Source organism: Microcebus murinus, chromosome 18 (assembly GCF_040939455.1).
Source record: "Microcebus murinus isolate Inina chromosome 18, M.murinus_Inina_mat1.0, whole genome shotgun sequence".
NCBI classification, from domain to species: Eukaryota; Metazoa; Chordata; class Mammalia; order Primates; family Cheirogaleidae; genus Microcebus; species Microcebus murinus.
The window spans coordinates 56102183-56123486 of record NC_134121.1 but is presented as its reverse complement, the minus strand read 5'-3'; the positions used below and the strand labels follow the sequence as shown (position 1 = coordinate 56123486).

General features: G+C 55.2%; 1 protein-coding gene across 1 annotated transcript in view; it reads left to right on the top strand.

The window, feature by feature from the left end:
• The window catches only part of SDK2 (sidekick cell adhesion molecule 2), a 137239-nt gene that overhangs the window by 16861 nt on the left and 99074 nt on the right, over positions 1 to 21304 (top strand). Inside the window, exon 5 of the mRNA XM_075993921.1 lies at positions 14896 to 15002. Coding sequence (XP_075850036.1) covers positions 14896 to 15002 — 107 coding nt within the window. The remainder of the gene's footprint in view (positions 1 to 14895; positions 15003 to 21304) is intronic.

Below are 21304 nucleotides of genomic sequence, written 5' to 3'. Positions count from 1 at the left end.
CAAGACTCGGCTGGGCGGGAAGCTCAGGCCGCTGGGCAGAGCTTGGCAGGGTCCAAACTATCACAGCTGAGCACCCACCTGGGACTGCCCCTCCCGGTTAATGTTTCCAGTGCACCGTCAGTACCCAGAGCCTAACACAGAGCCGGGCACACCGTGGGCACTGCTCTCCAACAACAGGAGACTACAGAAGAACACATTTCTTGAGCGCTTACCGAAGCCAGGCGCCACGCTAAGCACTTTGCAGTCAGTTCTGCTATAATGAGATAGTCACATTCCTAAAAATCACCACGCTATGCAAAACCATGCCGTAAAAACCACAGGGCTTATGGGGGAAATGGGGGGAGGGGGAAAGCGCTCGGGAACTTCATTAGCGATGCATTAAAAAAAGAGGGGAACCTAATAAAGACGATTATTGCACATTCTACACGTTAAATGGTTAAGATGCGTAAATACTACAATACATATGGCACTTTGCCTTGGAAGGGGCCTGAGGTTTGCTTGTGGAAGTGGGCGTTGGAAGGATTGCAGCTCGTGGGTTCTTGCTAAGTGGCAGAAGGAAGGTTGTTTGAAATGGAAAAGGAAGTTCTAACGCCGGGTGTGGGTGGGTACCACGTGCAGTGAACTGAGGACCCTGGAGACGTGTGCAGTTTTTTGCATAACTGCGCCTCTCGCTTCAGCTGGGCGCAGTTTCTTCTGCATTTACCCACGTTTCTTGCAGGCCAACTCGGGCGCAGCAAATGCAAACTTCACATAGGCTCATGTCGTTCTCCAATGTATCAGTCGCACTGGAACAAATGCATGTTTTCAAAACAAGCGTTGTCGTAGGTGCCTGAACTTGCATTTTCCGTGAGGCGGCCGCCGTAATGTTGCCCGTCGCGCAGACGGAGTGGCCGAGGTTTAACGAGGTCCCGCCCCTTGTCTGAGGCCACGGCAGGGCCTCTTAAAGACTGACTCTTCGGGGCCATGATCAGCCTCTTCATCAGACTGTGATCGGAGTCATCGCACAAATGGGGAAACTGAGGACTGGCGAGGCGGCAGCGCCCTGCCCCTGCCACCACCTGGAACCGTTTCCCGTGTGTCGCCGTCATTCCAGCCTCCCTGTCTTCACTCCCACTCGTCTGCTGCTCCGCCTCTCGCAGAGCCCTGCACGCCCCGCACGCCCCGAAAACTTAAATGCAGACTCTGAAAACTTAAATGCAGACTCTGATCCGCAGGTCTGGGGTGGGGCCTGAGATTCTGCGTTTTTCTGACTCACACCACGCTGTGAGCAGCAAGGCTGCGGAAAGCCCCCCTCCGCCCCCCACCCCGGCCGTCAGCTCCCTGCTGGCTGGACTCGCCGCCCCGGCCGGTGGACCCAGCCATCAGCATCTCCGCCTCCCTTTGCCGGTGACTTTAGCCCCCTGGCATTGGGGCCTGTCTGTCACAGCTTTCTAGAAGGACCCTGGCCTCAGGTCAGCCCAGCTTTCAACCCACCTCCCTCCTTCTGTAAGGCTCCCGAGTTCTGCTGCAAAAAAACCCCGCCACCTGTGTCGACGGCACCTGTACAGAGCCGAGGTACTGCCTAGCTGGCCTACGTGTGGTTTCCCCAGTCTGCTCGCTCGTTCCCTGTAGCTGCGGCTTGGAATCTCCGTGCCCCCAGCCCTGCCCTCACCGCCCCTTCCCCCACCCCCAGGAACTGGAAGCCATTGTAAGGAACTCCTCCCCCTCCCTGCCGCCCGGCCTCGTGAGCCATGCCCCCCGGCCCCTGGCCCCCAGCCCACAAGAGCTGGCTCCATCACTGGCCCCTCTCTCGACTTCTCCTTCTAACAGCTCCCCTCCACCAACGTGCCCCAGTCTCTCATCTTTTGAAACCCAAAGTCCCTCCTGCCGACCTCCCTCTGCCCCACGTTCCGGCTCTAGCCACAAACCATTCTTTTCCTTTTAGCCCAAGACCTTGCATTCTCCACCTGCCCTGCCCCTCCTCTTCTCCGCCAGTGGGGTCCCCTGAAACTGCCCCGCCCCAGGCCATCAGGTGCCCCCCCGTGCCAGCATCAGTGACTCCCTGCCCCCTCCCCATGGTCCCAGGCACACGACCAGCCCCACCCTCTGTGCCCAGGTCTGTGTCAAAGACCAATCGGCCCCATCCCTGCAGGCGGCGTGGGCTCTGTGCAAGTGTGAACCTGGCCGCCTTACGGGCTTGGCAGGCACCCTCTGGGAGGGGCAGGTGGCGAGTGTGTCCGGCCTCCCACCAGCCAGCGAGCTGCAGCTGCCCAGCTCGGCCCCCTAGCAGGAGGCCAGCCGCAGACGACGCACCAGCAGCGGGCGTGGCTGTGTTCCGGGAGAACTTTGTGGATGCCAGAATTTGAATTTCATATCATTTTCACCTGTCATGAGACAGGTTACTCTTCTTTTGATTTTGCTCAACAATTTAAAAATGTAAGAACCACTCCTGGCACACCTGTTGTAAAGAGGCGGCCCGTGGGCTGTAGTTTGCCAACCTCTGTTTTATACCCTTGCTTTACACCCTCAACATCTTCCTACCGTCCTTAGGAAAAAGCCCAAACTCCTTACCCCCGCCCCCAAAGCCCCATGGGGACCGGCCGGGCCATGGGTCCCGTCTCTCCCCTGGCCAGGGTCCCTCTCCAGCCAGTGCCACACTCAGGGTCCCCAAACTCCCTCTCTCTGACATCCACCGCCATGCCCAGCGCCCCTCCTCCGTCCTTGCCTTCCCCTCAGGCCCTACCTTGGACAGCACTTCGTCCCCAAAGCCTGCCTGCTCCCCAGCCCCTGCCGCCCCCGCGCTTACCTGAGCCCCCCGCTCTCCGCACACCTGCACCCTCAAGTCCCACCCGCCCCCAGTCTCTCAGCCACGCCACGGTCCCAGCCTTAGCCTGAGAGCGTCCTTGACGGTCCCCTGTTATGGCATGAACTCTGTCCCCCTCTCCTAAAAAAAACATGTCCAAGCCTTAACCCCTGGTGCCTCAGAAGGTGCCTGATTTGGAAGTAGGGGCGTCGCAGGTGTGATTGGTTAAAATGAGGTCACACTGGAGTCGGATCCGACATGACGGTGTCATGATAAAAAGAGGAGACACAGAGAAGAAGGCCGAGTGAGGACGGAGGCAGAGACTGGGGTGATGCCACCAGGGGCCAAGGAGACCTGGAGCCACCAGAATCAGAAGAGGCAGGGACGGACCCTCCCCGAGAGCCTTTAGACAAACCGTGGTCCTGCGGACACCTGGATTCCGGACTTCTGGCCTCCAGAGCTGCAAGAGAAGAAATTCCCATCGTTTTAAGTCACCCAGTTTGTGGCACCTTGTTGCAGTGGCCCTGAGGAACGAGTCGACCCTCGGATGCCCCAGCACCCTGCGTCCCCCACACAGGCTGGGCCTCTGGCGGCAGGGACCGCACCCCCCGTGGACCCGGGGGAAGAGGCGACTCAGCCTCCTCGGCAGGTATAATTGGGAGGCCCGGGAAGGCAGCCTCGTCCCCTGCACACCTGGGAGGCTACGCCAACCTGGGGAAGCAGATCCACTGCCCCCCTTGGTTAGACCCCTTGCTGCCTCGAGGCCTGATTTCCATGCAGCCTCTTCATCAGCTTGTTTGCATTTGGTTTCTTTCCAATCCACCTTGGCATGAAAAGAGTCATAAAGAATTTCAGCCGGGTGCCGGGAGCCAGGGACATGGACGCCCTTCTGCGTCCCGGAGTGAGCCGGAGGGTGCGGGAGAAATCCTACATGTGATTATAACCCGAGTGAGAGCAGATGCTCTTCTTGGGATTTCTTGGTTTTGGTTTTTGTATTTTTAATAATAACCACACCACCACCCCAAATCCCAGGATCCCTTTTTTCTCTCTCAGTCGCCTACACTGACACCTGAGCCTTAACCCCTTGCATGCTGGACGGGGTGCATCTTCCCTGCGTCTTGATCCTTTCTGCCCCTGGTAATAGCGCGTCCGGTGCCATGGTGCTGCTGTCTTTGCAGAGCGACCCGCGCCCCCTTCGGTCATCCCAGCCAGGCGGCGGTTCCCTCCCAGGGGCGCAGACACGGCCCCCCGGGGCCAGGCAAGGTCCGGGCAGCTCCCTGGAGGCATTGCTCTCTGGGCAGCGAGGAAGGAGGCAGAAACAAGCAGAGGAGACCTACTCTGGACCAGCCCTAAGGGCCCCAGGACAGGTCAGGGGACCAGCGTGGGGTAAGGCCACTCACAGGCCTGAAATGGAATCTTGCTTTGCTGCCTCGGAGCTGAGCGGCCTCGGGCAACATGCTCGACCTCTCCCAGCCCAGGTCCCCTGGTTATAAAATGGGGAGAGGAGTCCCTGGCCCGTGCAGTCACATGGGCAAAAACCAGGTGATGTATGCCAGGTGTGTGGCCCAGAACCTGAGGCTGCTGTTGTGGTTGTTATGGGGGGAAGGTCCCGCCCTGCCCCTTTCCAAGCGGAGCCAACGCTCTCTGGGACGCCCAGCCCTGCCCTGCACGCCTCCCCCTCGCTGGCCCACGCAGCAGCTCCCTCCCCTGCTGTCTCAGCCAGCCAGACCTCTGTGGGCATCGCTGGGCTGATGGATAACAGTTTAATGAAGTCCTTGTCCTTGTTCATTGAGAGCAGTTAATTGGCCCGAAGGTCACAGGCCCGACAGACACCCTCCCCCAGCCAGCCCCAGCCAGGGCTGTCACAGTTAGCGGCCCCGGCTCGATAACACGGCCGGCCAGACCTCACATTGACCACAGGGTCTGGATCAATGAGAGCACGGCGGGCTCCTCGGGCAAAGCGGGAGGCTCAGGGGCGGCAGGGAGGCCCTGAGGCATCTCCTCCACTTGCGTCAGGATCTGACCGCACTGCAGCAGGTGGTCACACAAGCCCACCGGCCTGTCTCCTCCAAACAGCTTTCAGGCACGTCCGCATCCAGCCGGCTCAGCCCTGCTACTGCCTGATTCTCCAGGGTCTGCAGAGAGCGCCTGGTGCCCACCCCCACCCGGCTCCACTCCCACCAAGCTCCACCCCCACCTGGCTCCACCCCCACCAAGCTCCACCCCCACCAGGCTCCACCCCCACCAGGCTCCACCCCCACCAGGCTCCACCCCCACCTGGCTCCACCCCCACCAAGCTCCACCCCCACTGGCTCCACCCCTACCCGGCTCCACTCCCACCAAGCTCCACCCCCACTGGCTCCACCCCCACCAAGCTCCACCCCCGGCTCCACCCCCACCAAGCTCCACCCCCCTCCACCCCTCACCCCGCTCCACCCCTACCCCCCCACCCCCCACCCCCCCCATGCGTTTCCTGCTACAACAAAGTAGCATGGACTTAGTGACTTAAACAATGCAGACGTGTTCTCTTAGAGTTCCGTCTGAAAGTTAAGGTGTCATAGGACTGCATTTCTTCTGGAAACTCTAGGCAAGAAGCATCTCCTTGTCTTCTTACGGTGTCTAGACGCCACCTGCATCCCTTGGCTTGTGGCCCCCTCCCTCTGGCGCTCCTGTCTCCCTCTTGAAAAGGCCCCTGCGATTACCTTGAGCCCACCTGGTTAATCCAGGATAATCTCCCATTTCAAGATCCTCATTCATGGCTGTGGAATCCCTGTCACTTTGCACATTAGTTTCCTGTTGCTATTGTAACAAAGTACCACAAACAGGGCTGCAACAGAAAGCTATTCCCTGAAATCCAGGTGTCAGGAGGGCCATGCCCCCCTCAACGGCTCTGGGGGAGGGTCTGTTCCTGTCTCCCAGCCTCCGGAGTCGCTGGCCATCCTTGGGGCTCCTGGGCTTGGAGACACGGCATGCCAGTCTCTGCCTCTGCCATCCCCTGGCCTTCGCCCTGTGTCTCTGTCTCTTCTTATAAGGACACCAGTCTTACTGGACTAAGGCACCCGTTAACGACGTCATCTTAACTTGGTCACATCTGCTAAGACCTATTTCCAACAAGGTCACATTCACAGGTACCAGGTGCCAGGACTTCAGCATATCTCTTTGGGGACACAGCTCCCCCCATAACGCCCTGGAAGGTGCCACACTCACAGGCTTTGGGGCTCAGGTCGTGGACATCTCTCGGGTGCACTGTTTGGCTGTCCACACGGGCTGTTTCACCCGGTCGTCTAGAAGATGTTCACTGGCAGGTATTGCTGTAGGTGTGGTGTGGGGGTGGGGGTGGCATACAGACGCGGCCTCAGGGACACCCGTGCAAGTAAATAAGACATTAAATTAAATCGTGAGAAATGCACCAGGTCGTGCAGGAGAGGATGATGGGGGACCCCGGGGGATTCAAGACAGGCTCCTGGAGGAGACCTCCGGGCTGACGTGGGCTGAGAGGTGAGGAGCAGCTTGTCTCGGTCAGAAACTGCCAGAAGTCTGGCAGAGCCAGAGGGCGAGGTGACTGGGGGCTCTGCACCTCCCAGAGGTGGGGTGTTCGTGGGCCTCCGTGCCTGGCCGGGTCCCTGCCTGCATCAGGTGTGCCAGCTCCCTGCTCACCCGAGCCAGTCCTGGCTGTCCCCAAACCTCCCTTCCTCATCGGTGCCTTGAGGGGGTGGTCCCAGCACTCTCAAAGTTCAGCCCCCATATGCCTGTGAGTGGAGGCACGAATAGATGCATGGAAAGAGCCTGGTGAATTTGACTAGCATCGCTTATGCCCGTGTTCTGTAGTCAGTGCCCCGACTGGAGTTCCCCGGAGAAGCAGAACCCATAGGAGGTGTGTGTGTGCATGCATGCACTACATGTGTGTTCCAGTTTATTATGGGACTTCCTGTGGTTGTGATGTAGTCCAAGTAGTCTCATGAAGTACCGTCGCCAACCTGGGGACCCAGGACAGCCATGGGGTGTGATTCAGTCTCAGTCCAAAGGCCTGAGAAGGGGGAGGCCACGCATGTGAACCCCAGAGTCCAAAGGCCCAAGAACCAGGAGCTCCGACGTCCAAGGGCAGGAGAAGAGGACGCCCCATGGAACAGACAGCAGATTCCTCCTCCTCCACCTTTCTGCTCTCTCTGAGCCCTCAGTGGGCGGGACGCTGCTCGCGTTGGTGGGCAATCTTCTTTACTCTGTCCCCAGAGCAGATGCTCACCTCTTCTGGAAACACCTGCACGGACACACCCGGAAATAATCCTTCACCAGCTGTCTGGGCACCCCTTAGTCCAATCAGCACAGTCAGAGTCCCGGGTCCCCCCAGCTGTCCACAGCGGGAACCACCCTGTACCCTGCCATCCTCTAAGTGGAGGGGTGGGAGCCCGCTGTGCCCAAGTCCCCCCACCTCCAAGGGCCACCATGTCCTTTATTTTTTTTTTTTTTTTTTTTTTTTCAGCACAATAGACACTCATGAATGTAAACACCATGTCCTTTACTATCCAAATGTCTGTATCCTCTGTGAGGGGACAAGTCCAGGGCCCTCCCCAGCCTTCCGAGGATTCTGGAAAACGGTGCTTACCTTGCCCAGGCTCACCTGCCACCTCCCCAGTCCCCTGCCCCGGAGCCAACTCCAGATCGTCCCTGGACCCCTCCCCTCCCGAGCTGCCGCCCCCCCCCGCCTCCCCCCCCCCCCCCCCCCCCCCCCCCGGCCAGGCGCGGAGCATCCTTCCCCAAGCACCATCCGCAGAACCCAGAAGCCGGTTGTGCCTGTCACAGACTCTCACCGAAGATGTGGGAGGGGAAACCGCTTAAAATAGAAGAGCAGAAATCACTGCTCCTGCCTTGCCCTGCCAGTCCTCACCGCAGGGTGCATCCTGAGTGCTCCTCCCGGGAGCTGGTGCCATTCCGCAGGCTCCCCGGCTTCCTGTGCACCAGGGCTCTCACCTCTGCGCTCTCTGTCTGCCCTATCTCTCTGTCTCTGTCCCCCTCTCTCTCTCCCTCTGTCTGTGTCTCTCTGTCTCTGTCCCCCTCTCTCTTTCTCTCCCTCTGTCTGTGTCTCTCTCATTCTCATCCTCACCCCTGGGAGTTCAGGATCCTTGGGGCTGGTGACAGTGACGTGATCATACCCATCAGCTTGGCTCTGAGCCCCTCCCAGCCCGAGCCCCTGTCCATGATCAGAAGACCCACTGCAGGGCTGGCCTGAGCCTTCCAGTTCCTTCTCTGTGGGCTGATACTGTCACCAGACTGGCTGCTACTTGGCAGTAGCTTTTGATTAACGTGGCCCAGATCAAACCCTCAGGCCCTGCTCAGAAGTACTTGTTTCTCCCCAGCATCCACAGTCTCGCCCTGTGAGGGCGGCAGAGGGCACACAGCCAGGCTGCCCTTCTCCAAAGCAAACTCCAGGACCAAGAGGCCTCAAAGCATCACGTACATATACATATCCAGTTGAGGTTCATGCTCTCTACATGCTAGAATGTCCCAACATGCTAGGTACCTATTAGCTGTGTGGCCTCGGGTAAGTTACTTACTCTCTCTGGGCCCCAGTTTCGTCATATGTAAACTGAGGTTTCATTTTGTGTTTTTTTAAGAGACAAGGTTTCAGTCTGTCACCAGGCTGGAGTGCAGTGGCACAATCATAGATCTCTGCAGCCTCAAACTCCTGGACTCAAGCGATCCCCCTGTCTCAGCCTCCCAAGTAGCTGGAACTACAGGTGCCTGCCACCACACCCAGCTAACTTTTTAATTTTTTGTAGAGACGAAGTCTCACTATGTTGTCCAGGCTTGTCTCGAACTCTATTCTCAAGTGATCCTCCCATCTCGCCCTCCCAAAGTGCTGGGATTATAGGCATGAGCCACCACATCTTAAACTGAGGTTTATATTAACACTGCCTCCTACAGCATTGTGAAGATTAAATGAGTTGATGTATGTTAAATTCCTTAGAGCAGTGATATTTCTTATAATAACAATAGTCATTATTATGTTAACTGCAGAGTGATATATTGTTATTAATATTATTATTACCTGGTGCATATTCTTTTCCCTTTTAATCACCCTAGACAGAGTTTTGCCTCCTTTCCTGAAGAATCTTTGCAAAAGCAAACCCACATTGTGGAGTCAGTCCATTTCTAGCAGGCTACTAGCCTAGTGGCCGGTTCTTTGAGCACCGCCTGAGTCTCCCTGCTGCAGGAATAGCCTGGGTGTGTGCTCACAAGTGTGTGAGGACACACACACACATGCACACGCATGGGTATGCACATGCCCCAGTGCTGCTGCCTGATGCCCAAAAGCCCATGGGAAGAGGGAAGGAAACCTGGGTCTTCTAATTCAGTTGCCCACTGCTTTCCCTGGCACCTGTGTCAGCCTTGGCCGCCTGCAGTGACATCTGCAGGCGACAGACACAGAGAGTTCCTGCTGACCCCCCAGCAGACATGGCGACCCAGCTGCCCGCTCTCCCCGACCACATTTACTCAAGGAGAGAAGATCTAGTGGGAGCATGTGTGTGCACAAGTGCATGTCCATGTGGGTATGCGCACGCGCGTGTGTGCAGGAGTGTGCGTGTGTGTGCATTTGCACTTGGGCGGGTTGCATGAGTGTGCATGTGTGTGCATAGCAGTGTGTGCATGAACACGCATGTGCACATGGGTAGGCGTGCATGAGTTAGCGCTGCGTGTGTACACAAGCGTGCACGTGTGTGCACATGGGCACTCACCCCTCCTCCGTGTTAGCATCGCCACGTGCATCTCCAGGCGTCTGATTTATTAACGAGGACAATACAAGGAGAGTGTGCCTATTATTTCTGGTGTCCGCATCAGCTCCTGACAGCTTCGTGGAATTGAAATATCTTATTTAATGCGAGTAAGAATCATTTTAAATATCAACTGTGACACTCAAGGACTCGAACCAAAAAGGGCATTGTGTGTTTCCCCGTGTGCTGGAGAAGATGCCACATTTGTTAGGCAGTTATTTTCTCCCCTGCTCTTCTCTTGTCTCTAAAAATGCAATTATCTGTCCTGGCTCTTCCTCCCACGGTCGCCTGGTGCCCTCCACCCCAAGCCCATCTCGTCATCTCGGAAGAGTGGACGGAGCCTCAGGGTCCTGCCGGATTAAAATCAGGACGCTGTGTGACCAGGATAACAAGAATGGGTGCAGGTTCTTGTCATGTCTTCCTTCGCCTCCCTGTTTCTGCCCCGGCCCCAAGCCAGCCCCTAAGGCCCTCTCTCCACCGCCTGCTCCTTTTGACCACATAACGGGGAGAAAGCAAACTCCATCCATCCAGAAGATTCTTCCATACTCTGCGGCTGTCAAAAAGCCCGGGGAAGCTCTATGTGCAGCTATGGAAAGATCTCCAAGATATATTGTCACCTGCACAAAGCAAGGAGCAGAACAGTGCATCCGGAAGGCCGTGTGTCTCTTGTTTATAAAAGGGAAGGATTATAAATTTAGATTTGCTGGCATTTGCATAAAAAAATTGGAAAAGATTCTCAAGAAACTATTAACAATGGTTTCTTGCCCCTGTGTGCCGGGGCGTCAGGGGTGACAGGGCAGCTGGACGACAAGATCTTTGCTCTGCAGTTTTTCTTCTATTCTTTGAATTTTGAATCATGGGAATATAGTTGCTGTAATAAATAAGAAATTAAGAAGTAAGCAGTCCTTTGCGGGGACCCCGAGGTGAGTGAATCCAGGTGTGCACCAGCTCCTGGAGGCCACGCCCCTACGGCTCTTGCTCATTGGATGGAGAGTGAGGTTACAGTCACCCCGGAAGAGGCTCCTCTGGGCACCCGCACTGCTCCTCAGCCCTGGAGCACCCCAGCTGGGGCCTTTCCACCGTTCGGAGGCAAACGAGGTGGCCGGGAGGTTAGAGGCTAGAAGCTGAGGAATGTGCCAGGCAAGGGACTCCGTGGTCCCCTGGTGTTTGGCATGGAGCCCATAAAGGACCCCTACTCAGAGGGGAGGGCTCCTGCCACACCCTCTCTCTGTCCTCCTCTCTGAGCCTACCTACCTCATCCCAATACCTTCTGCTCCCCAATTTGTCCCCTCATTTGACGAGTGTCTGCACAGCACCTGCCACATGCCAGGCATTTACATCCAGGGCCCCTTGGGACACTCACACCAGAGATGGCCATCGTTATCCCCATTTTACAGCTGGGGACACTGAGGCTTGCAAGGTTCCATAACTCGCCCCGGCCATACTCCTGAGAAAAGAGCAGAAGTCAAGGCCAGATCTCCCCGACGTGGAAGTCTGGGCGCTTTCTCCAAAGCCACGTCTCCTCCTGGGCGGGTGAGGTGTGGGCCGTGCTGCACGGGTCCTCCCTCCTCCAGAAGCCACTTCACCCGCCCTCCCTGACGGGGCTGGACTCAGCCAGTTCCCTGCTGGGCTGGCAGCGGCGGGTGGGAGGGGCGGGCAGAGCTGCGGGCTGAGTGTGTCCTGGCGGTCCAGGAGGGAGCAGGATGGAGATAATGAGTGCTGTTACTGTCATTATCAGGGACGCTTACAGAGCACTGGATTTGCAAACCGAGATGCTGGCCAAATGCCTCTTCCACCCGCCTGGGAGGCGGAGAGACAAGAGCAGCAATTTGGGTGGAGTGAAGTGGGTTTCCCTGGTAGGAAAGGCAGTGGGCGGAACTGTTACTTTAAATAATGTTGCCTGCAAGCCAGAAATAGGTCTCCCAGGCAGGGAGCACCAAGAGGCAGCCCAGGGAGCAGGAGGCAGGAGGAGCGAGAGAGGGCCTGCGTCCTGCGTCCCGGGATGCCAGGCCAGGGGACACCCGCCCTCCACCACAGAAGGGGACAGAAAGGAGGCCTCCCGGCCCGCCGGCCTTCCTCAGGGCCCTGGTTGGAGCCTGGGGGCTCCTGGCTGAAACAAATGGACATAGAGACTTCTGCAGAAATTGACTTTTATTAAAGTTTAAATTTCCCCACACTTCACTGACATCAGCAAACAAATCCAGATCCAATGAGTCCCCCGTGCCTTCTTTTATAATGTACACTTAAATTATATGCACAAAGTGCATTTCTTTATTTTATTTTTAAAATAAAAGCAATATATGCATATGATAAAGAAAATTCTAATGGCATAGACAGACATAAAATCAAGAAGTAGCAGTTTCCCTCCCTCCCCATCCTAGATACCTCTCCCCAAAGAGAGATAACACATTCTAGAGTATCTGTCTCGGAAGATTTTTATGCACACACCAGGGTGTTTGTGTGATTATGCGTGTGTGTTTGCACATGTGTATTTATATACACACATACGCAGAGAAATATATTAATATTTCAATTTACCCAAATGGCACCGTACAATCATAACACTATTCTTTGATTTTTTTTTTTTAATTTTTGGCAACAAACTTAAATTATTTTTTTTGGTTCAATTTGCACGATCCAAAACATTAAACTAAGGGTTTGGTAGACTGTATCAATGAACAGCAGTGGATGAGAATACATTATCATTCTTGTCCCTAACGGTCAACTCTGATATTGTTTAGCATCTTGCTACCTCATGTTTTTATTCACAAAACTCCCCTCTGCTCCCAAGCTTTGATTTCTTTTCCAGGCCCTCTGTATCTCAGAGACCTTCTTTCTCCATCCCATTCAACTGTTCTCCATTCGTTCTGCGGCTGCGGCATCATTTATTGATCCAATTCCATTTTGATGGGCGTTCAGATGCTTCCAGTCTGTGTCTGTCTCTGCAGTTAGAAGCAATGCTACAGCGAACATCCTTGTGCATATTTTTTGGCACATAGTTGCAAGTGCACCTAAAAGGCCAGCTCCTGGGAGTGCCACCTCCGGGTCAAAGAGCTTGCATGCTCTAATTTTGACAGATTTTACCCCAAAGCCTGGACCCATTCCCAGTACCACCAGCAAACCCTCCTTTCCCCCTCACTCTTGCCAGCAGTGGATTCGACCATTCCTGAAACTCTTTGACAGTGTGATAGGCAAACCTCATCTTGTTGTTTTGGTCTTAATCTCTTTTGTTATGGCAGACGCTGAACACCTTCCCGTGACTTTTGTCAGCGATTTCTTTTTATTTTCCTCCCTCTGATGCTTTCTAGTAATATCTGATTCCGTTTCCAAAGGTGGAGGGCTTTTCCCACCCCGCTCTCCTTCCGTCTCCTCTCCCGGGTCACCCCATCGCTTTAGAGACCCAGACAGTTTCCCCAGAGCTGCTTCCCCTCGCCTCGGGAGAGACAGGGCGGCCAGTGGGCAAGAGCGCCGCAGAGGGGGCGAGGACGAGGTGAAACAGGAGCAGAGGTTTGCCAGAGCTCGGGCACTCACTGTGTCCCCCGTCATCACACTGTGCACAGTAGCAAGAGGCAGATAAGAGCTGCAGCTGGTGGCAGAGATAAGAGGCTCCGGCATCCAGAAGGTTCTGGGTGATGGGGCAGAGCCCGAGTCAGGCCTGTGCAGCCCAGGGCAGAAGCTGGGGCCGTTTGGGGTGTGATCTCAGCGTGGAACCCCTTCATGGCCAAGCTTGGAGTCAGAAAGGCTCCAGGGGAGCCTGGCCCTGCCTCCTACCATGTGGGAAGCTACACGTCAATGACAACTTGATATTTCTGGAGCTTACCTTGCCCACCTCTAATGAAAGCACCTCGTCTGTAGAGTTAGCGTGGAGATTAAGTCAAAGGCTCTCAAAAGCTGACCCATGACAGTCTGCAACAGTCCACATAAAATGAGAAAATCAGGCTAAGACGTTGGGCTTTGCATAAAATGTAAGTTTAAAAATTTGCCAAAATTGCCTTTATGCTGAGATTAGGTTTCTGTTTTATTATCTCAGAAATGTCCTTTTAAAATAAAATGCTGACCACTTCTGTTTATTTTTCTCTTTCTTGCACTTTTTAATGTGATCCTTTGTGTGTGTGTGTGTGTGTGTGTGCACGCGCGCATGTGTTTTGTTGCATGATTGTCTGTTTGCTTTCTAGTTGGCTGGTTTTAATAATCTTGGCAAAGGAAAAGGTTGAGAGTCTTGTGTCGCCATTTTTTTAAGTGTTACTGGTCCATGGTTTCCAATAGTCTGGGAATTGCTGTGCAGAGTGAAGAAAGGTTTGAAAAGTACTATAGGGTGTCTGATGCAGACATGGCGCTCAGAACGAGAGAGTTGTTGTTTCACCATTGGGAAGATGATGAGGAGGATGATGATGATGATGTTGATGATGCTTAGGCCCTGGCCAGGGCTCCTGTAAGACAAAACTGGCAATTCCTGGGGATAAGGCTGCCCCGTGCCAGGGTTGGCATATTGGCTTATCCCAGGGGCAGGCGGCAATGAACTCGTCCACCCAGTCAGTTGGGCAAACCCCAGGACGCCCAGGGACTGGAGAGAGATATCCCAGGCGCAAGCCCCTTGTTCCTCTGAGGGCCCTGCTGGACTCTTGCCTGGGGACGGGAAAGGGGACCACTGAGGGAGAACCAGGGCACTAGCCCCCAGCCCCCAGCTGCTCCACCCAGGTGCTTCTCGGTGCCCTGCCTCTTGGCCAGGCGAGCGCGCCACAGACCTGCTCTCCAGCCACCTGCCCCCGACACCGCACTGCTGCTCTTTGGGCGGCAGGTGTTCCCGGATGGGCTCCCGAGGGGCCGGCTGGGAGTGGTGCCTCCTAAAGCCGCCTCAGAAGGCCCTGCCTCCCCCTCAGGCCGCTGGAGCTATCTGTGGTTCTAAGGAAGGAATGATGCCCAGCATTTGGGGAAACATGTCAATTTCCCTGCCTCTGTCACCTCCGTCCGTTTCAGTTAATATTTACAGCACAGTCCTGTGCAAGGCCTAAAAACAAGGCCCCCACCTGTCCCGGTCATGTGAGTCACAGGCAGGGAAGGACAGCAGAGTCCGGCAGAGCTGACACGGCCCCGGGAGGCCGGGCCACGGCAGGGTCAAGGGCTCGGGCACAGCACCTCCGTCCCTGGGAAACCGAGGCCACTCCCTGGGTGGCTGAGCAGAGGCCTCGTTGCCTTTGGGAGGGACCCTCCTATTGAGAAGGGTCTCTCTGTGACTCCGTGACATGGCCAGAGAGTGAAGAGCTCCCTGGTGCCTGGCGACCCCTGACCTCTGCCCCCCGCAGCTGCCTGCCTTGCTCACCGGCTGTCTCGTCTGTCCCCTAGATACATGATCACCAGCCTGGACCGCACGCACGCTGGCTTCTACCGCTGCATCGTGCGGAACCGGATGGGGGCCCTGCTGCAGCGGCAGACCGAGGTCCAGGTGGCCTGTGAGTACCACGGGGCCCGGGCGGGGGCGGGCGGGAAGCAGGCGGGGGCCCGCAGGGTCCTCACTCCAGGTACAGCCAGATCCGGCCACGGCGCCCACACCAGGTGGGGAGGGAGGCGGCCGTCCCCACCTGTCTGGCCAACACTCCCATTTTACAGTTGGTAGAACCAAGGCCCAGAGAGGCTGCGGGCGCTCCCCAGGCGCACATAGCAGATGAGTGCCACGTGCACCTGCTGACCTGGTGACCCCGTGACACAGACAGTCAAGGGCTCCGCGCTGCTCTGCGTCCCAGATGAGGTGACCTCTTTGGTGCCCTTTAAATGGGACCGGCCAACTCGTTTTTCAAAAGGGGGGCTCGCCACCTGCTTTGACACCTCCTCTGGGGTCTGCCTCACACCTGGCGAGAGGGGTCTTCGGAATGGCCACCCTGAACCTCTCTACGTGGCAGGCTTCCCGGGGCCCCCCCAGCCTTTACTGTTCTAACCCTCCAAGCCCTGGGGCGACAACAGCCTGGGGGTCCCCATGGTTTTCAGGGGGCGCTAGGGGTGCCTCACAGTGGGCACAGCGGCTCCAAGGGGGAGAGGAGGGTGGTGAACGGGCATTCCCAGAAGGGCAGGTAGGCAGGGAGTAAAGTGGGGGGCCGTCACCAGGCCTGTGAGGGTAACAGCCGCCACCCCCAGCAGAGCTTCCTCCGATAAGGAGGGGGGGCAGCTGCAGGAGGACCCGGGGCGTCGCAGGGACCAGGGCCCGAGCGCACCCACCGACACCCTCCCCCACGACCCAGTGTCCCTTCCCAGCCCTGTCCCCTTCCTGCAGTCCCTGCCGTCTGCTAGAAAGGAGGCTCGCCGTGGGCTACTCCATTCTGGGTTTTCTTCGGGGCAGACGTCCGAGGCTGCACTATGGGACGTGGGCACGTGGGGACCCTTAGAGAACCCTGAGTTCTGTTTCACTACATAAGGACACTCTGTCATCTCGAGCCCACAGGGCGCACCTCTGAGTTGGGGTAGGAGAGAGCTTGCTACTGGAAGAGAAATGCAGTGAGAAATCTAAAAGAAAATCTCAAGTGAGGCAAGGAGTGTTTATAATAATTATGGAAAACAACCATAATCAAAAGTGGAGGACGGGTTGTCCCCATAAATCAGCGCTAACGGCAACTCAACTTACTCCAAGGAGCAGAAAAGCCCTGAATTAAAATGATGGATTCCAGGCAGCTGTCAGCGGCCGGGGACTCCCTCAGCGCTTCCTTCAGTCAGTGCCAAGAGTCCAGGGGGCCGGGGCTCTCGGGAGACTGCACGCACGTGTGTGCGCGAGGGGGTGTGCAAGTGTGCGTGTCCAGGTCTGTCTGCCTTTTTGCTCACGTGTGTCTGGGAGAGAGTGAGTGTGGTGTGAGCGTGCAGTCTGTGCACGTGGATATCTGTGTGTGTGTGTGTGTGCACGCACGTGTGCTCCCATGTGTGTCTGGGTCGGTCTGCCTCTCACCTGCGTGTTTGAAAACACCGACACCCACCCAACCTGTGCTGTAAGAGTGTGTGCAGATGTGTACCCATGCATTGCGTGTGTCTGAGTGTGCCCGTGCATCGCGTGTGTCTGAGTGTGCCCGTGCATCGCGTGTGTCTGAGTGTGCCCTTGCATCGTGTGTGTCTGAGTGTGCCCGTGCATCGCGTGTGTCTGAGTGTGCCCTTGCATCGCGTGTGTCTGAGTGTGCCCGTGCATCGCGTGTGTCTGAGTGTGCCCTTGCATCGCGTGTGTCTGAGTGTGCCCGTGCATCGCGTGTGTCTGAGTGTGCCCGTGCATCGCGTGTGTCTGCGTGTGCCCGTGCATCGTGTGTGTCTGCGTGTGCCCGTGCATCGCGTGTGTCTGCGTGTGCCCGTGCATTGCGTGTGTCTGTGTGCACACAGGGGATCGTGGAGCCAGGCCGGCCCCACCCCAGCCACCAGCCCTCTTCCCAAAGAAGGGCTGTGAGTCGGGTTCTAATGGGAAATTAATAAGGCAGCTGTGCGAACAACTAATGATAATGGCAAAGTCATTAGAAAAGGATCCTTTACATGCTTTTAATTACAGCAATTAAGGGGAAGTCAATAAAACATCTCCCCCTCCCCAGCCCCTCCTGCCCCCACCCGGGAGTCTCTTTGTATTTTTTAAGTCCTCATAAATTCCTGGCCCTCGGCAAGCAGGATATATGGTGCAGAGGGTTGGGAGAGCCTTCCAGAGGGGACAGACTCCCCGGGCCAGTGTCTCCCCACGTCCAGGTCCTGCGGGCACCTGTGTGCTCCCCTCACCTGGGCGACGCCCCCCGCCCCAGCCCTCCTCCGTGCGGCTCAGGCTTGGACCCGCCAACCCCAGCACCAACCCCCACCCCACCCCCGCAGGGCCAGGAGCCCTTCCCGGGAGGCTGGCGGCTTTCCTCCCACCACTGCCAAGCTTGGCAGCCACTCGTACAAAATGGGACTCGAGGAAATCAAGCCCATTGTCACATAGACTGGGGTTGATGCCTAAAACGCCACCCACAGGCCTATTTTTCCTACTTCTCAATCCAAGGTGTGGGTATCGAATGTTGAAGATTTAGGGGCCATGTGGCAGTTCCAGATAATATTATTGTGTCTTTCTTGGAGCACCCATTTGACCTGAATATTGAAATCCCTCACGAAGCCACTATTATCCGTGCACGGCCCCCTGTTTGCCGCGCTCTGTTCCGGGTAGTGAGGACACAGCAGGGCACACAACCAAGACACACGTCCCTGACCGAGAAGAAAGCAGCAGGAGACACAAAAATTAAGAAGCGAATATGTAATATAACGTGCAATGCATAAGGCCCGTGAAGAAAAATTAGGTGCTATGAAGAGAAATGAAGGCAGGTGACAGGGATGCAGGATGGGGCGGGGGTCTCATCCAGACACGGAGGTGGAGGGTGGCTGCTCGGAGCTGACGTTGAGCAAAGTCTCAGAGGAAGCTAGGGAGACAGAGGGGAGCTCATTCCAGGCCAGGGAGCAGCCAGTGCAAAGGCCCTGAGGTCAAGTTGGGTGTCTGTCTAAGGCCAGGTAGCTAGAGCAGAGAGTGGAGGGAGGTGAGGTGGAGGGAGCGTGGGGACAAATGACAGCGTTCTGAGCTGTGGACAGCGCTTTGGATGTTACTCAGAATGAGACAGAGTCATGGATGGCTGAGGGCAGAGGCATGCCGTGACCTGGACACACAAACACACAAAACCACGATGGAAAACCATCCCGTGCCCTCCAGCTTGGCCAAACCCAAAGTGTCTAACAGGACCGAGTGTTGGCGGAAACTCACACTGCTGCTGGTAGGAGTGTAAATTGGCACAGATTTGGAAAACAGTTTGGCATTATTATTAAAATTAACACGTGCATACCCTGCAACCGGCGATTCCATTTTTAGGCACAGACCCTAGAGCTCTCTCTTAGCCACGTGCATGGTAGCACGGTGCTGTTATGATCCGTAGGATTCCAGGCAGCCGTGAAAATGACTCAACTAAGTGCAAGGATCTGAGTAGAGCTCCAAGAAATAATGTTGCACAAAAAAGCAAATCACAGAAGACTACAGACTACGTACAGAATAGTCCCAGGTATGGAGGGTTTAAAAACAGACCAAATTGACCATAAATTATTTAGGATGCATCTAATATGTAAGGAAACTTGAAAGCAGTGACACCATCTCCACAGTATTTGGGAGAGAAATGGCCTGGGGGGGAGGGGGTGTGAGTGCAGAGGGGCGTGGGGGAGGGGGACAAGGTGTGGTTAGTGTTCCAGTCCTTCAGCTGGGTGGTGGGTACAGGAGTGTTGATTTTATTCTTCTTTTTTAAATGATACATATAATTATATTTGCTCTTTTGTATGCATGACATATTTCATGATTTTAAAGTGTTTTTTAAATAAATACATAAAAGCAACGAATATATTCTGAAGTGGAAGGCATACTTTACAAGGCCTTTTAAGATGTGACAAATTCATCAGGAATAATTTTTAGGCCACATCCAGCTGTGCCCCAGGCCCACTTCTTTGTTCTTGGGGGAATTTACTGGGAAAGTTGGACCAGCTCCGCAGGGCATGATGTGGTGCGTTTGCAAGCACATCCTTTAGGGATACGTGCAGTAAACCCTTAACTCTTCCCACCTTCGGGGCGATGGGTTTTCCCAGGGGAGCCTGGGTCCCCATCTCAGTCACTGGGGGCTCCTTCTCTCTGGCCTGTGCTCCTGCGCTGTCTGGCTGATGCAGTTAGTGCATACGTGGCTGTGTGTGTGGCACATGTATATATACATACATACGCATGCGTGGCCTGCTCAGGCTAAGGGCTCCTTAACCACTTCGGTACCGGCGTCAACTATAGTCGACAGCCACAGATGAATGCACACAGCGACTCTAGCCTACAGCCATGATATGACTTTTCTAATTTTTCATGTATCAAAATAAAATTGTGAACATTTAAAAATAACGTAATGAAAACATATACGAACATGTTACCTATTCTGATTTACATGACAAGTAAAGCTGCCTGTAAAGTAAAACAAGCTTTCAGTGCTTTCAAGCTTTCCTCATCACACGAGCAAAACGGACTCGTCGTCAATGCACAGCACAAACTGTCGTGCGGCTCTGAGTGCCGACTCTGGGTGGGCAAGGGTTCGTGGCCGGTGAGCGCCATACCGAAGTGGTTAAGCAGAGCCAGGAAGCACATTTGAGAAAGTAGACTGGAGAGAATGGGAAGGCCTGGGGCCTGAGAGCCACGGACGTCGTGGGAGGGAGGGGTGGAGGAAAGGGTCAAGTACAGGACTTGGACTGAGGCCAGCTGTGCCCTTCCTGCATCTCTCCATCCACCACGCAAGCACACATACCTGCATGCAGCCAGCCATCCCACCACCCAAGCACACATACCTGCATGCAACCAGCCATCCCACCACCCAAGCACACATACCTGCATGCAGCCAGCCATCCCACCACCCAAACATACATACCTGCATGCAACCAGCCATCCCACCACCCAAACATACATACCTGCATGCAACCAGCCATCCCACCACCCAAGCACACATACCTGCATGCAACCAGCCATCCCACCACCCAAGCACACATACCTGCATGCAACCAGCCATCCCACCACCCAAACATACATACCTGCATGCAACCAGCCATCCCACCACCCAAACATACATACCTGCATGCAACCAGCCATCCCACCACCCAAGCACACATACCTTCATGCAACCAGCCATCCCACCATGCAAGCACACATACCTGCATGCAACCAGCCATCCCACCACCCAAACATACATACCTGCATGCAACCAGCCATCCCACCACCCAAACATACATACCTGCATGCAACCAGCCATCCCACCACCCAAGCACACATACCTGCATGCAACCAGCCATCCCATCACCCAAGCACACACATACCTGCATGCAACCAGCCATCCCACCACCCAAACATACAAATAAATATACATCTATCCATCCCTCCATTTATCCATCCAAACATCCATCCATCCACTGAAGAAACCCATAGCCCTACCACACTGGCCTTCTTTTATTTCCTGTGACCACTCCTTCTCCCCACACCGGCCTTCACAGAGCTCCTTCCCTCCAGACCATAACACTCCCCCAGCTCCCACCCACTCCGTATGCATGTCTCAGCTCAGCAGAAGCCTCACCCTCCTCCCAGGCTAAAGTGGGTTCTGCTGCTCCCGCCCTCATGAAGAGCCCTATTCCTTCCCTTCCAACAGTTGTCACTGTATGTCACTGGCCATTTGCATGTGGGGTGGTTTGCTTATGCCTGTCCCCCTGAGCAGACTAGAAGCTCCAAGAGGACAGGGACCAGATCTCCCTTCCATGCCCACCACAAAGTCTACCGGACCCAAAGAGGAGCTCAGTAAGGAGACGCTGAATGACCACACTGGGGGATTTAGAGAGAAACTACTATGTGCAGAGCGTGGGGCCAGGTGTCTTGTAATATTTGCTCAGGAATATAACTGCCTCTTCTGCCGTCTATTAGAAGGAGATAAAGAATGTGCATGCAGAATGTTTGTGCAGGATATGAGTCATGGAAGAGGCGGGGAGGAAACGCAAGGGAGGGCGGTGTGAAGACTGGCCTGGTCCAGGCCGGGCTGCTCACCGCTAGATAAGCCACTGTGTCTCCCCAAGCCTTCATTTCCTCACCAACAAAATGGAGTTAATAAAACTAGAGAGAGGAGAAAGAAACACTATTACCATAAAATTGATTTAAATTGTTCGAATATATCTTCTGAGTTCCGTGAAAAGTTTTTTTTAAATAGATAAAATTATTTTAAGAACTGAAATC